The 13,714-nt window shown below is 59.9% G+C and overlaps 1 protein-coding gene across 3 annotated transcripts in view; it reads right to left on the bottom strand.

Annotated features, from left to right (window-relative positions):
- The window catches only part of CHCHD6 (coiled-coil-helix-coiled-coil-helix domain containing 6), a 99,911-nt gene that overhangs the window by 70,700 nt on the left and 15,497 nt on the right, over positions 1–13,714 (bottom strand). For all 3 annotated transcript variants that reach the window (XM_027522872.1, XM_027522873.1, XM_027522874.1), the window contains exons 2-4: positions 12,396–12,504; positions 8,858–8,930; positions 7,239–7,383 (exon numbers count right to left, since the gene is read on the bottom strand). In XM_027522872.1, the coding sequence (XP_027378673.1) occupies positions 7,239–7,383; positions 8,858–8,930; positions 12,396–12,504 (327 nt within the window). The remainder of the gene's footprint in view (positions 1–7,238; positions 7,384–8,857; positions 8,931–12,395; positions 12,505–13,714) is intronic.

Genomic DNA, 13,714 nt, shown 5'->3' with positions numbered 1-13,714 from the left:
CTTCCCCAAGAGCAGGAGTATCTGACAGAAGCAGCCACCAGCCTTCAGCCCCGTCCCCCTGCCCAGGACTCCAGCCCACAGAGGAGCTCGGGGAGGCTGAGGATCCCGGCCACACCGGGGTGTCACCTGGGGCCCGGCCCACCGCAGGGCTCTGGGTGGTGACCCCTGGAGCCTCGCAGAGCAGGGCCGAGTGTGTCCCTGCCCCAAGGGCGGGGCGCCCAGCCCTGGACCGGAGCAGAAGAGGCTGGCCGGGGAGCCTGCAGCAGGCAGCACCTGAGCAGGTCACAGCATGAGCCCCCAGGGTGCTGCGTGCACACCTCACACATTCAATGAGAACAATCTCTCGCACAGAGTTTACAAGTAAAAGGAATGACTGCTACTCTTTTCTTAGACTAATGGAATGTTCCATTTTTCCCCCAAGTCATACAAATATATCTGCATTTAATGAGACAGTTGTGCCTACCTGTCAGGTCTAAATAATCAGGCTGCCAAAGAGAGCTACAGTGACTCAAATACAGATACAGTGCAGAGCCCCTGGGGAGCCTGGTGCACTCCAAGGTTTCAAGGAATGCGTAAGACACTTCTGAGGCCACATGTGAGGCCCAGCCCCAGAGATGACCCCACCCAGCACAGCCAGCCCAGAGCCAGGACACACTCGAGGGGCTTCCAGACACGGGCGGTGGCTCAGGTCCTCGGACAAGCCTGCCCCTCACTGGGCCCCAGGCCCCCAGGGGACCAGGCTGCACCAGGTGGACTGGGAACCAGCTCTGCACAGTCCAATATTGCACAGCGCCTCCTGCCAGGATCCTTCCACCACCTGCCAGCTGGAGCGGACCGTACGGGACTGGAATCTCCCATGCCCTCCCTTCCTGGATGTCTGCTGGTCCCTCTGCACCTGATGTCCACCCCGTGCTCACCCTGGTTCCAAGAGCATCACTCTCCGCCTCCCGAGGCTCCTTTCTCCCCGCAGACTTCCTCCCCAGACACCAGAAGACAACCACCCCTCAGACACAGGGAGAGGCTGCAGCCTTGCCTCCTCCTGGTGGCCACACCCCCGTTCACTGGGAGCTCCTTACCCAGGGCCCTTCCAAGAGACAGCTTGCAAGCTGCCTGCCTTTAGTTTAGCTTCAGTTCAGTCACTCAGTCATGTCTGACTCTTTGCGACCCCTTGGACTGCAGCACGCCAGGCCTCCCTGTCCATCACCAACTCCTGGAGTTTACTCAAACTCATGTCCATCGAGTTGGTGATGCCATGCAACCATCTCATCCTCTGTCATCCCCTTCTCCTCCTGCGCTCAATCTTTCCAGAATCAGGGTCTTTTCAAATGAATCAGTTCTTCGCATCAGGTGGCCAAAGGATAGGAGTTTCAGCTTCAGCATCAGTCCTTCCAATGAACACCCAGGACTGATTTCCTCTAGGATGGACTGGTTGGATCTCCTTGCTGTCCAAGGGACTCTCAAGAGTCTTCTCCAACAGCACAGTTCAAAAGCATCCATTCTTCGGTGCTCAGCTTTCTTTATAGTCAAATTCTAACATCCATACATAATCACTGGAAAAACCATAGCCTTCACTAGACGGACCTTTGTCGACAAAGTAATGTGTCTGCTTTTTAATATGCTGCCTAGGTTGGTCATAGCTTTTCTTTCAGGGAGCAAGCATCTTTTAATTTCATGGCTGCAGTCACCATCTGCAGTAATTTTGGAGCCCCCAAAATAAAGTCTGTCACTGCTTCCATTGTTTCCCCATCTATTTGCCATGAAGTAATGGGACCAGATGCCACATTCTTAGTTTTTTGAATGTTGAGTTTTAAGCCAGCTTTTTCACTCTCCTCTTTCACTTTCATCGAGAGGCTCGTTAGTAGTTCTTTCGTCTCTTTAGTCCTTTAGTTCGCTGCGGTGGCTAAAAACCAAATGTATGTGGAGGAAGGCAGTCCCTGAGGCGAAACCTGGGCCCAGGAGCAGTGACACAGGTGCAAGCAGTCGCCCCTGATCCCAGTCAGGGTCAGCACGCAGGCTTCTACTTGGCAGCCGGCCGCTCGGAGCAGCTCACTGTGCAGAGGAGCCGCCAGTAAGAACGTTCCTGGACAGGCTGGCCCCTCGCCCTGCTCCCTCCCCTGCCAGCACCAGCTCCTGGAAAGGAGCCCAGCCCAAACAGGGCTGCTGGGTGTCCCAGTCCAATGGGCACGGGGTCTGAGTGCCCGCTATGGCTGAGCACGGGCGCAGGGGCTGAAGGGGACATGGAGCGGGCCTGTCTCCGGGCCTGGAGAAGGCAGCATGCCCTTAGTACGGGGGGCACTGATGCCTGTCTCCATCCACCTGAAAACGGAGATTGAAGCCCGGGGCCGCTGGGAACTCTCAGCCCAGGGAAGGTGCTCCTGCGGAGGGCCCAGCCGCTCCGCTGAGTCTCTCAATGCCCCAGGTCTGGGGTGGCTGGGCTCAGGTGCATGCTGGAGAGCCACAGCCCACGGAGGAGAGAACCAAGCCTGCAGCTCGACTCCCCGCTCACAGGGAAGGTGGCACGGGACACGGGAAGGCTCTGGGCAGGGTGCCCGTCTGCCAGAGAGGGAGGAGAGGCGGGGGAGCGGCAGGAGCTGCTGGTCTCCATTCGAGAGAAGGCCAGGCCTGATTAGGCCGAGGCACCTGAGCCCTGTGGCATTTACCCGGGACCCACCCAGTGGCCCATGAGCTGGAAGCACTCCACAGCTGAGCAGGGGCCGCAGCCTCCGGGTACACGTCTGCAGACTCTGCCTTGTCAGCCTTGGTGAGAGGGCAGCAAAGCGCCCATACCCTAAGCAGGGAAGTCCGGTTCAGAGGCCAACTGGAGGCTCCTGACACCCGATAGCCCATCACTCCGGGAAGGTCTTGTCACCAACATTGGCTGACTTCTCTGGGCCTTGGAAAATTCCGGGGTGGCCAACATCCGTGCATCCACCCAGCCACCACAGCAAAGCCAAGGAGATGCCACCCACGGTGCTGGGCTGGTGGAGGCACTTGCCGAGGGAAGAGCCACCTCATCTGCACCTGGCTGCCAGCAGGGAAGACCCCCAGGGAGGGGGCTGCAGGCTCCTCACCAGCTGGGAGGGCCACGACTCTCCTGCTCTAGGAGTAAGCGGCTGGGGATGGGAGCTTCCCACCCGGTCCCACTGCTGCTGCCCGAAGGCTGCCAGAGCCTCCTGGAGAAAACGTGGCAGAGAGAGGCCCCCTGCCCAGGCGGCTCCGTGGAGGGGCTGGAGGGCAGGTGGTGCCCATCCGATGGACAGACCCGCCCCTCTGCCCCACCCACCAGGGAAGACACAGGCGGAGGCCTCGCTGTGCAGGTGCAGGTGCGGGGCGGGAGCCAGGTAGGCTTCGGCCTCCTGAGGTCCCGTCCCCTGCCTGCAACTCCCCAGCCTCCCCCCTGGCCAGCAGGGTCCAGGACTGCCCCCTTGTGGGCCCAGCACATGGGACAAGAGAGGCTGCGGGACACAGCCTGGTTCCCAAGGGTACCGGACACTGGTGTGGCACCACCCACAGCCACCGCCCACCTTGGTGAGGGGGTGAACAGCAGGAGGGTGGCTGGGTTCTCCCCATCTTCCCAGACCCACGTAGGCAGGGCCGCCCAGACTTCCGGCCCCTTGAACACAGGCAGGGCACCGGCACGAACCAGGGACCCGTCTGGGCTGGACTCTGCCGTGAACTCTCTAAGATGGAAACCCCTCTCCAGACAGGCAAAGGAGCGAGCATCATGAGGCATGAGGGGGTCTGTGGGTTGGGCAGGGTAGTAGGGGCTGCAAGGAGGCAGGACTCGAGTGTGTACCCACCCCCCAAGCTGACATGAGGGAAACATTCTGTCAGCTCAAAGAGCCAAGCACCCAAGCCTGTTCTATCCATGATCTCAAGACTCCAACGACAACCTAGGGGCCTCCCGGGCACGACCACCGCCCCCGAAGAGAAGGGCCTACAAGAGCCAAGTGGCGACCAAGGAGGACAGCCAGGATGTAGGGCTCATCCCAGGAGTCTGGCTCCCGAACCCAGGCTAGGCCACAGCCTCCAACACCAGCTGCCGGACATCACCAGAAGTTTCAGTTCTCCGCCCTACAGTCCTAGAGACCCCGCAAGGCTCATCCAGAGGACGCCCAGCCCTCAAATGCCTGACTGGGTGTGTGCACTGCAGCCCATGCTCCCGGGAGGGCCGCCCAGCCACTTGGCCCAGCCCGCCGCCTGGAGGAAGCACGGTGCACGGGCCCCCCACACCCGCTCCCAGCCCTCACGGATGCTGGGGCCCAGGACAGCCCGCCTGCCTTGAGGCATGAGGGCCGCCAGGAGGCCGCACAGGCCCCCAGTCCCATTGGTGGCCGCAACTCGCCCGCCCACCCTCTGCCCCGCACACCTATCCACTGCTGCTCCGGCTCCCTGCTTGCCGGTCCTCTGTCCAGGCCACCTCGGCCTCTCAGCAGGACTCCAGCAGTCTCCTGTTGACCCGCACAGAACCTTCTGGAAACCATCCCAGGCACGACGGCATCAGGCTGCGTGCCCCCATGCCCACGAGCCCCTCCATGCGCTGCCCTCTTCCCAGGCGTGGCCCCAGCTCCCCAGCTCACTGAGCCTCCAGCCCCGGGGCCCTGGGTGTCACCCGCCACGGCTTAGGTCTGCTCCCCAGAGAAGGCCTCGCAGGCCTCCGTCTAATGGGGTCCTGCTCCTCCTCTCAGCTCCCAGCCCTCGGGCACCTCAAGCTTTCCTGCCTGTGGTCTGTTGCACATGTACCCTCCGGGGTCTGTCCCGCTCGGCTGGCCTGCAGCCCCCGGCGGAACAGGACAGGGTGGGAGGCGGGTGGAGCTGGCAGAAAGGGGGGTGCAGAAGGAGAGTTTAAAGGCCAGGCAGCAGCTTCCTGCCAAGGAACCCATGGGGCAAACGTGAAGAGAGTCACCAGATTTGGTGAATCTGAGATCAAAGTGCCAATGGGTGTGAAAACCAGACTGCAAAGAGTCTGAGAAGCCAACTCTGATCTCCACACGCCATGGCCAAGGGCTGGGCCGAGGGGACAGGGTAGCTTTAAGGAGCAGCCACCAGGCAGGCAACTCCTGAGGGGCCAGGGAAGATGGAGGGGGGGGGGGGGCGGGGGGCGGGGGGGGGGCTGGGAGAGCAGGCAGGACCGAGTCAGTGGGTGTGGACAGGCTGGCACAGTGCCCCGTGGGGTGAACGTGGGGCCCCCGGAACAGAGCCAGCAGAGGCGGGAGCCAAAGCAGGGACGGAGCTCAGGAGCTCAGCACCTGCGGCCCTACTCCAGTCCAGTGGGACCCCGCCCAGGGGTCGGGGGCCAGGCACAGAGGACGGACGGGGCGGCGGGGCGGCGGCGGGGCAGGGCAGACGGGAAGATGAGGGGAGGCGGGTTCGAGCCTCTGGGGCCTTCGGGGGCAGGTTCCCCCCACCCCTGCTCTGCAGGAGCTCCTCTCAGAGGTATGCAGCTAACAGCTCCGACCACATTCCTGAGCTGCTTACAGATGCTGAAAGCACCACCAAGGAGCCCGAAAGACTGGGGATGTTCACCCCTCGTGGTTCTGCCTGTGACCTCACCATCAGTCAGTCAAAGAACTGTGCACCAGCTGATCAAAGACTCTGCGACTCCCCACCCACCCCCACCCAACCTGGCCTTTAAAATTGCTCTCCTGAAACCCTCCCATGAGCTGCGGGTGGGGAGAAGTTGAGCCACTGTCTCTTTGCTCTGCCCTCCCTGCAATAAGCCTTTCTTTGCTTCCAACTCCAACTTCCCATTTGTTCCACCTCACTGTGCTTCAGGTACATGAAGGTGGGGTCGGGAACACGCACGCGGGGGGGCCACGCATCCACACGCAGCAGCTCACTGCGGCAGCCCTGCGCGCAAAGCAGGCCCTCAGAAGCAGGTTACAAACATGATTACCTTTCCTCGTCATTAGTTTTATGAACTTTGCCCAATAACGAGCTCAATCATTCTCTCATGCAGAAGAGGACTAAACAGCCACGCTGCAGAAGCCAGAGCAAGGAGCACGCCTAATGCCCGCGACACTCAGCACCCTGGACAGGGACCCTCCAGCCAGCGGCAGGAGCAGGGTCGGGGCCCTGGGGGTCAGGAGGCAGGGAGAAGGGCCCCGCCAGGACCCAGGCTCCCCCGTCCCACCTGCAAGGACCCCGGGAAGGAAAGAAACCCTCTGCCCAGCTCAGGTTCTGCTCCCATCCTTCCCCTCCTACCTAAACTCTCAACACACCTTTCTGACACCACCTCCGTGCAGCAGCTGCGAGCACAGGACCAACCGCAGGTGATGCTGCGGCCTCGCGCCCCCCGCCGGAGCTCCGCCCGAGTGCTGATGGCGCTTCTCTGCGTCTGCTCAGGCCAAGCCACTGCCTGACCTCCAGCTGAAGCCCAGGCACCCAGAGGTGCAGGAGGCGGCAGCCACACAGCCTCCCAGAGGCGCTTCTCCTGGACGGCACCCCTCACGGTGTGGAAGCCCCAGGCTGGCCCCCACGCCCCCAGCACTGCACATCCCAGGTCGGGCAGGACTGGCTACCCTGGGCCCTACACCCAGACCGTCTGGACCAGAGCAGGGAAAGCAGCCGCGGGAACCCCACCTAGGGACACGCAACAGGAAGCAGTAAGCTCCCACAGGGAGCGGGGCCTCCAGCTGCACTAGGAGGTGGACCGTGGCGAGTAGAGAGTGGGGCCTCACAGGAGTCGGGGCGCCCGCAGAGAAGGCGGCCTCGGGCCCCGTGGGCTCTGCACGCTGGCAGAGGGCACCATCCACCCAGACGTCCAGGGCAGTCTTCACTCTAAAGCTGCCCTTCATGGACAGAAACCCACACCTACACTGGAGGCTGGAGGCCCCTCCCACTGTGGGGGTGTCTTCTCTGGGGACGCCTGGGCCAGGGCAGGAGGGAAGCTGTGAACCCCTTGTGCTGTGATGCCCACGATCCAGGTGAGAGTCCACAGTCACAGGTTGCAATGCTCACCAGATCTCCATCCCTGGTGTCAACGTTTCTGCTCCGTCCAAACCGATGAACCCTGTGTGTCCTGGCCAGGCCCTTCCCACCTGGCTGTTGGGCTGCCTGCCCCCCGCCTGTCTCCACTGTGACAAAACCCCAGCTATAGGACCCCGGCTCCCAGTTCCTAGAAAGACTCCCTCCCCACAGAGGAGAAGCCGTGACTTCAGACTGATGCAGGTCCAGGGCTCGACCTCTGCTCCCTGGACCAATGGAGCCAGGAGGGCTGCCTGGGGACCTGCACTCACCTGCTGGGCCAACCGCTGCTTCTCCTGGTCCACACCGCCCTCCCCACGCCGCAGTGTCACACTCCGGGGACTTGCAGCTGCCTCTCTCTCTGTCGTGGCCACACGGACCAGCTCGTCCTGAAGCACAGCCTGCTCCCAGTCACACCTGGGCCAGAGGAGAGACGGAGACACAGATGCAGGCGCAGCTCACGCAGCTGCTGGGGCAGGGACATGAGGGCCGACGCGACGCCGTGGCCGCCAGGGAGGGTCAGGCACCAGTGACGGTCCCCCGGGGTTGGGGGGACACTGCCACGCGTCCTCAGCCAGCTGAAGAACCAGAGACCCAATGCCTGATGAGAGATCCTCACGGCAGGGGTCCAACTCCACCACTCTAGGCCCCTTTAGAGACGGGCAGGGGACAGCCCACCTCCCCGCCCCACCTCAGAGCTGCAAGGTCAGGAGCAGCAGCCTTGGTTCTCAATGTTCAACTCTCAGTCCTGAACACGTGTCTCCCCTTGGACCTGTTTCTAGTCTCCCTAGTAAAATCCTCCTAGAGAAAGAAAAAAGCAGCCGAGAAGATCTTAGAAGTGCTCTTTATCAGCGGGGTGGGGGTGGGGTGGTAAACACCTCAGAGTGAAAAAGGCCGCGGATGTCGGCCCGGGGGGCACGGCGGGCATGAGGCCCTGAGTGCTACACTCTCTGCCGCATTACAGCCCCAAGACCGAGGACCAGACGTGGTGCCTTCAGCAGTGAACACGCTCACGAGGTAGGTGTGACAGATGGAAGATAATTAGAAGACTGGGTGAAAAGAGCAAGATAACAAAATTTTACACGACTTTGAAAAACATAAGCCTAAACTAGAGAAAAAAAGACACTTGAAAGAAATAGTCCAAAATGTTAATACGGAATGATGAATCTACTGGTGACTTTTTCATTTCGTATACATCCTAAGTCTCCTATTAGCATGTGTTACTTGAACGTTTTTTAAAATGCTTAAAAGTTTTTGTTTGTTTTTTTTTAATTCTGGTTAATTGCTTGGAGGAGGTCTCTTGGGATTAGGGACTGGACACTCTCAGAAGGTGGGTCCTTCTGAGATCACAGGACGGATGTAGCCACGCTGACCTGCAGAGGGGACGGCCCAGCAGGGATGACCCAGGCCGCCCGCCCCCCGAAGGCAGCTGCCTGAGTCCGTTACAGAGGCGCAGCCTCACGGCTGCAGACGAGCCCCTCAGTACCAGCTGAGGGCTTGCTGAGCCACACCGCGAGGACCCCACACCAGCCCTGGGAACCCTGAGGCCTAGAGACACGGTGAGCCTGGGGCCTCCACTGCTGCCTGCCAGCCCTGCCCCAGCCAGGGTGCTCACCAGGCTGAGGCCCATGCTGGGGAGGCACCCACACCTGGAGCCAGGCCACGAGCGAGCTCCTCCAAACATGGCTGCACACACCCGCAAGGCCACAGAGCCCTGCCCTCCCCCACCCGTAGTCTCATCTCGTCACACGAGGACCAGCGGCACCTAAAGCGCAGGCCGGGCGTCCCACCAACGTAAGACAATGCGAGGGACCACACCCCCGGCCTCTGGGCGAGGAGAAGGCACCTGGTGCGGAAGGCGTGGCCCGGGGCGAGCACCTCCTCAGCATACCTCTCAAGAGGGTCCACCTGCACCCGCGGAGGCCCCCGGCCACTGCCGCAGTCCGGCCTGGGCGGTTTCGAGTCTGCAGGGGTAGACAAGAAAAGGTCAGCAGCAACCCACGGACGGAGGGAGGCTCAGCATCACCCGGAGAGGGCCTGGGGGGACACCTCTGGGTGGACGCAGTCATGGTGGTCACCCAGGAGAGGGCCTGGGAGGACACCCCTGGATGGACGTGGTCTCAGTGGTCACCCCAGATGGGCCCTGGAGGACACCCCTGGATGGATGTGGTCATGGTGGTCACCCAGGGGAGGGCCTGGGAGGGGACTGTGGATGGATGTGGTCATGGTGGTGACCCAGGAAAGGGCTGGGACTGTGGATGGACGTGGTCATGGTGGTCACCCCAGAGGGGCCCGGGAGGACGCCCCTGGATGGACGTGGTCATGGTGGTCACCTAGGAAAGGACCCGGCAGGACGCCCCCAGATGGACGTGGTCATGGTGGTCACCCAGGAGAGGGCCCGGTAGGGGACTGTGGATGGATGTGGTCATGATGGTCACCCAGGAGAGGGCCCCGGGGGACATCCCCTGGGTGGACGTGCCCTGGGCCAACAGAACATGGCCTTGCCCTGCTGTCAGGAGGGAGGTGCCCCGAAGGCCCCTGGCCTGTACCCTGCACAGACAGGATGGCAGGGTCGCTGGGCAGTGTGGATGCCTGAGTGCGGTGACTGACACCCCCCTCCCACCTCTCAGCTGCTGGAACCCAGGCACCCTCCCCAGGAGGCCAGCCAGCCGAGGGGAGCTCCCTGTCTCCACGCTGAGAGGTCAGCGGGGGTGCAGCCTGCGTTTCCTGGGCCCCTTCTCCAGGGCTCTGACCTGAACGTGGCCAGCGCCCCCGGGAAGGAAGTCTGCGCACCTTTCCACTGGCATCACCTTGAGTGTGACAGCGCTTCAGGCTGTCACGGGAGGCCTTCCTTCCTGCATGAACCCGGGGATCTCCAAGCAAACCCACTCACTCTCCTCCCCACACGGTGACAGTGCGGCTCTGTTACCCTGCGGCTGCAGCTTCAGCGTCTCCGCCCCTTCGCAGGCGTGCACGCTTGGCCACGTGGGCCACAGGAGACCCGGCAGGAGAACCAGGCTTTGGGAGGAAGGTCGGGGGTGCTGCTCCCAAGACCTTCACAGCTGCCAACTCCAGAAGGCTGGGCAGGTGTGCTGGAGGGCCTCGCCAGGAGCATGCAGGAGGCGCTGCCGCCCAGTGTGGGCCTGACGGAGGCCCCCTGGACTTAGCCACTGGCTTCTGACAGCTCTCCTGACACAAGACTGATCACACTTTTGCTTTCTACATAGTTTTCCTTTCTCACGACCACAAAAGTAACGTGTGTGCCCACTGCAGAGCCCGTGGCCAGACCCCCTACGGCCACATTCCATGGCATTCTGCTGGCCCTGCCGCTGGTGATGGCACGAGTGAGCCAACCGTCCAAGGGGGCTGGGCCTCGTCATGGATGTGACCGTCTGTGCGCGTCTCCCTGCGGCCGTCAGAGCGCCTCACAGCCCTTGGCAGGTGGGCCTCGTCATGGATGTGACCGTCTGTGCGCGTCTCCCTGCGGCCGTCAGAGCGCCTCACGGCCCTGGCAGGTGGGCACCGCTCATGTTTCCCCAGTTTGTCACTCATTCTTCATCCATTTTGTCTAAATTGTCTCTAATTTTACAGTCATATTTCACACCCTTCTTTAAAGTTTCTTCATTATATTTCGATCTCTGACTTCCTGACATGCACTTGGGGTATGGTGTGACTTAAGGTTTAATTTTAACTTCTTTTTCTATTTAGAAAAATTAAAGTAATAAAATTGATAAAGAAAATTATAAAGAAATTTATAAATTATAAATTTCTATAAATTAGAAAGAAAAGTTAAAGAAGTTTAACTTTAACTTCTTTTAACTTTATCAGTAAAGTAAAAGCAAACACTGCTTTTGAAAGTAAAAGCTGGGACTTCCCAGGCGGTGCAGGGGTTAAGAATCCGCCTTGCAATGCAGGGAACGCAGGTTCAGTTTCCGGTTGGGGAACTAAGATATCAGATGCCACGACTCCTGGGCTGCGCAGCACAAGCAGAGAGGCCGCACAGCAAGGACAGAGCCCGCATGAGCCAGGAAGAGCTCACGGGCTGCGACTAAGGCCTGCGCAGCCAGATCCACAAGCACCTCACAGTGTGTAACAGAAAGGACCCTGCAGTCAGGCCACCCACGCCGACGCTCCTCCCGCTTTCAGAAAGTCGAAACTCACTCACGGTCAAACATCAAAATACTTTGTTAAACCAAAAGCATGTACTTTATTTTTGGTCATATAGCATGGCTTGCCGGATCTTAGTTCCTCAACTAGGGACTGAACCCACGTCCCCTGCAGTGGAAGCTCGGAGCCCCAACCACTGGACCACCAGGGAGCCCCCAAGGCACACAGTGCAGGGGACGGGGTGTCGCGAGGCCCAGCCAGCAGCCCTGGCCCTGTCCCTGCACCTCACACTCCAGTCAGGAAACCACGCGTGGTCCTGAGACGGGTGCGGCCGTGCCACGCCTGAGCCCCGGCCTCCCCACCCGCAGGGCCGTGCCGCAAAGTCCAGGTCCTGCGCCGGCCCCCTGGGGCCCCCGAGTAACGAGCCCTCTCCTCTGTGCCGCTGGGCCCTGATGGGCGCCGGTGTCCCACGGGCACCAGACACTGTACCCTGTAGGGTCACACACTCAGCTCCCGACAGGGTGGGCCTGCCCGCCAGGAGGGCCCCTATCCCCGCCTCGGTGTCCCAGCACGGGGCTCATGACCACAGGGCCAGCACTCAGCTCATGCCGAGTGGACAGGAGGGAGCGCCCGCCTGTGAGCTGGCAGCCCAGCAGGGCAGATCAGCTGAGAAGGCAGCTCCACCACGAGGCTGGGTCCCTCCAGCCCTTGGATGTAAAGCGCCCACATCGCAGTGGGGAACCCAGCTCCTCATCAAGCTCTGTATTTAACCAGCTGCCACGAGGGCTTTTCCCGTTTGTAGTATCTTAACGTTTTTGCACTATACTTTCTCCACTCTTACATGCGTTGTTCCTTTGTGTTTGCTAACAGGAATTACTTCAATAAAAGCACAGGGTTTTCCTCCCATGACAGACATGCCACTGGGGAACGAAGGCCCTTCCTGCCCAGCACAGGTGGCTCCGGGCGGGCTGGGGGGACCCGGGGGTGGGGTGGTGGCCCTCCCAGAGCCCAGCACCACCATCCCAGGAGCAGGGCCAGGACCCCAGGGCAAAGGGCAGGTCAGAGCTCTGAGCACGACACCAAGGCCACCCCATCACTGCCTCCTTCCATGCAGAGAGGCTGGCACAGCGGGGACTCTGCCCTAGACTCAGCGGTGGTTAGGGAGGCTCTGCAGATACTGCTGTCCCTGGATGGGAGCGCACCCCATGCGGGTCCCTTGCTCCTGGGAAGTGCTTCCCGCAGGCACCACCCAGGGCTCAGGGCACTGTCTCCAGGAGGAACTCTCTACCCAACCCCCGCCCAGACCTGCCACCCTGGCCTACCTTTCTCCCGGTCTCCGGAGGAGCCAAGGGCAGCAGCTGGAGGGGCCAGCAGCCCAACTCTGGACGGCTGGCCAGGCTCCTTCATGCGGTTGACCACGTTTTCAGATAGCTGTGGTAAGGATTGAGAGGAAACGGTTACAGAACCCTGGGGAAATGAAGACACCCCTCACCCACACCCCGAATTTCTGAGCAGACCACTTCCTCAAGACCAACTCCCACAATACACTGAACTCCACACAGAACCACTCGTGCAGGCCTGGCACCCACCAGCAAATGCCGTGCCGGGTCTGGGTGCCTCGGGCTGGCTTCCTGGCTGCACCCACTGGCCCCACGTGCAGGGCACCCTGAGCTCCCTGCTCCTCCCCGGCCCTGACACCCGCGTCCCACCCTGAAGAGGTGCACATATCTACCTCTGCCCATCCCACCCTTCCCTGGGGGCATCCAGGGTCCCGGCATGGACAGCACCAAGTTAAGGACCTTCTCTCCTACTCCACTGATTTAGGTCATATCTAAATGGTCTAATGGTTTTCCCCATTTTCTTCAACTTAAGTCTGAATTTGGCAATAAGGAGTTTATGAGCTGAGCCATAGTCAGCTCCTGGTCTTGTTTTTGCTGACTGTATAGAGCTTCCCCATCTCCGGCTGCAAAGAATGTAATCAATCTGATTTCGGTGTTGACCATCTGGTGATGTCCATGTGTAGAGTCTTCTCTTGTGTTGTTGGAAGAGGGTGTTTGCTATGACCAGTGCATTCTCTTGGCAAAACTCTATTAGCCTTTGCCCTGCTTCATTCTGTACTCCAAGGCCAAATTTGCCTGTTACTCCAGGTGTTTCTTGACTTCCTACTTTTGCATTCCAGTCCCCTATAACGAAAAGGACATCTTTTTTGGTGTTAGTTCTAGAAGGTCTTGTAGGTCATCATAGAACCATTCAACTTCAGTTTCTTCAGCATTACGGGTTGGGTCATAGACTTGGATTACCGTGATATTGAATGGTTTGCCTTGAAAACAAACATTCTGTCATTTTTGAGATTGCATCCAAGTACTGCATTTCGGACTCTTTTGCTGACTATGAGAGCTACTCCATTTCTTCTAAGGGATTCTTGCCCACAGTAGTAGGGAATGGTCATCTGAATTAAATTAGCCCATTCTGGTCCATTTTCATTCACTGATTCCTAAAATGTTGAAATTCACTCTTGCCACCTCTTATTTAACCACTTGCAATTTACCTTGATTCATGGGCCTAACGTTCCAGTTTCTATGCAATATTGTTCTTTACAGCATCAGACTTCACTTCCATCACCAGTCACATCCTCAACTGG

Source organism: Bos indicus x Bos taurus, chromosome 22, assembly GCF_003369695.1.
Source record: "Bos indicus x Bos taurus breed Angus x Brahman F1 hybrid chromosome 22, Bos_hybrid_MaternalHap_v2.0, whole genome shotgun sequence".
In the NCBI taxonomy this organism is placed as follows: Eukaryota; Metazoa; Chordata; class Mammalia; order Artiodactyla; family Bovidae; genus Bos; species Bos indicus x Bos taurus.
This window is presented reverse-complemented; position numbering and strand designations above follow the sequence as displayed.